The 1,255-nt window shown below is 40.1% G+C and overlaps 1 protein-coding gene across 1 annotated transcript; it reads left to right on the top strand.

Annotated features, from left to right (window-relative positions):
* Nucleotides 1-43: 43 nt before the first annotated feature.
* LOC108355786 (putative uncharacterized protein DDB_G0292330) lies at nt 44-708 on the top strand (the record flags this gene model as incomplete). Its single annotated transcript, XM_017606920.1, has 1 exon — nt 44-708. A coding segment is annotated over one exon (665 nt), but the record flags the coding sequence as incomplete, so codon positions are not given.
* Between the last annotated feature and the right edge of the window lie 547 nt (nt 709-1,255).

Here is a 1,255-nt window from a genome sequence, read left to right as displayed (position 1 = left end):
GATGATGATACCGATTTTTATACAGAATACATTGAAGTTCCAGTTGATGATGGTGGAGACGATGATGGGTATTACGACGGAGAGGACACAAGCTCTACAACAACTACAACTACAACAACAACAACGACGACAACGACTACAACTACTACGACAACGACAACGACAACCACAACTGCAGCTCCTTCAAGAGGTGGTCCATTCTATTATGTAAGCCGTTTTGAACTCGGCGGTGATGATGATTATGATGAATATGATGACTACTATGACAACTCGTACTATGGCGAAGATGATGATGATGATGATGATGATGACGGCCTACCAATACGACAATTTGGCGCGGGTAACGACGANCACGACGACAATAGTGAGCCTGTGAGTAGTGAAGAGGATATAGATGACGAAGGCGCTCGCAGCATTGCAAATGAGGATGTTGTAAGCCCTGACAATGGCATTGATCGTGTTGCGCAATTCGTAGGCCGCACCGAAGGAAGTCAGCCACGACAAAATCGGCCCCGGCCGTATCGTAGACGTGTTCCTGCCCAAAGACGCAGACGTCGTCGTAATTCACAGCGAAGGCGTCGACGCGGTGGACAACGCAGGCGTAGACCCAGCAATCGGAATCGGCGCAGGCGTATTGTAGTACGACGTGGTGCAGTGCCACGCATAAGAACAGGTGGCCGGAGACGTGTTTTCAATATTAATGCATAAACAATTTTGAGTTGATAACTGAAACGAATGCGACTTTGGGTTAAGTGTTGAATACAAAATAAAAAGATAAGAAATAAAAAAATAAGAATAACGAAAGAAATTGTATTTGCTTTTAAAAACTAAATTTTTCCCCACCTCGAAGCCTAGTAGCAAGAAAGTACAACCCTAGATCTAGATGTAGTCTAAGATGTTGTTGTGATAAAAATGTTTGCGTTCTGCAAAAAATTTTAGAGTTTAAAATTTGTATGAAAACTTGTTGAAAATTTTTATGAAAATTTGTTGAAGTTTTGTGAATTTCATATAAAAACTGAAACTTTGATCTATATTATAGAATGAACTATATCTTTATAAGTAATCAATACAAAAAAATTTTCATGAAAATAATTTTAAATATTATATTAGAACAAGGTGTACACTCTCATCAGTCGCCTAGTGTACATATATGTAGTATGTGTTAGTGTTTGGTTGAGCTTCTCCTCCGAATTGTGGAGAAAAGGGGAGGGACCTACAGTTTTACGCCGACTCCGAACGGCGATTGTATTTTTAT

This window comes from Rhagoletis zephyria, unplaced genomic scaffold (assembly GCF_001687245.7).
Source record: "Rhagoletis zephyria isolate East Lansing unplaced genomic scaffold, Rhagoletis_zephyria_1.1 Rzeph_scaffold_50021, whole genome shotgun sequence".
In the NCBI taxonomy this organism is placed as follows: Eukaryota; Metazoa; Arthropoda; class Insecta; order Diptera; family Tephritidae; genus Rhagoletis; species Rhagoletis zephyria.
Note: the sequence above shows the minus strand (reverse complement) of the source record. Positions and strands in the feature narration are given on the sequence as shown.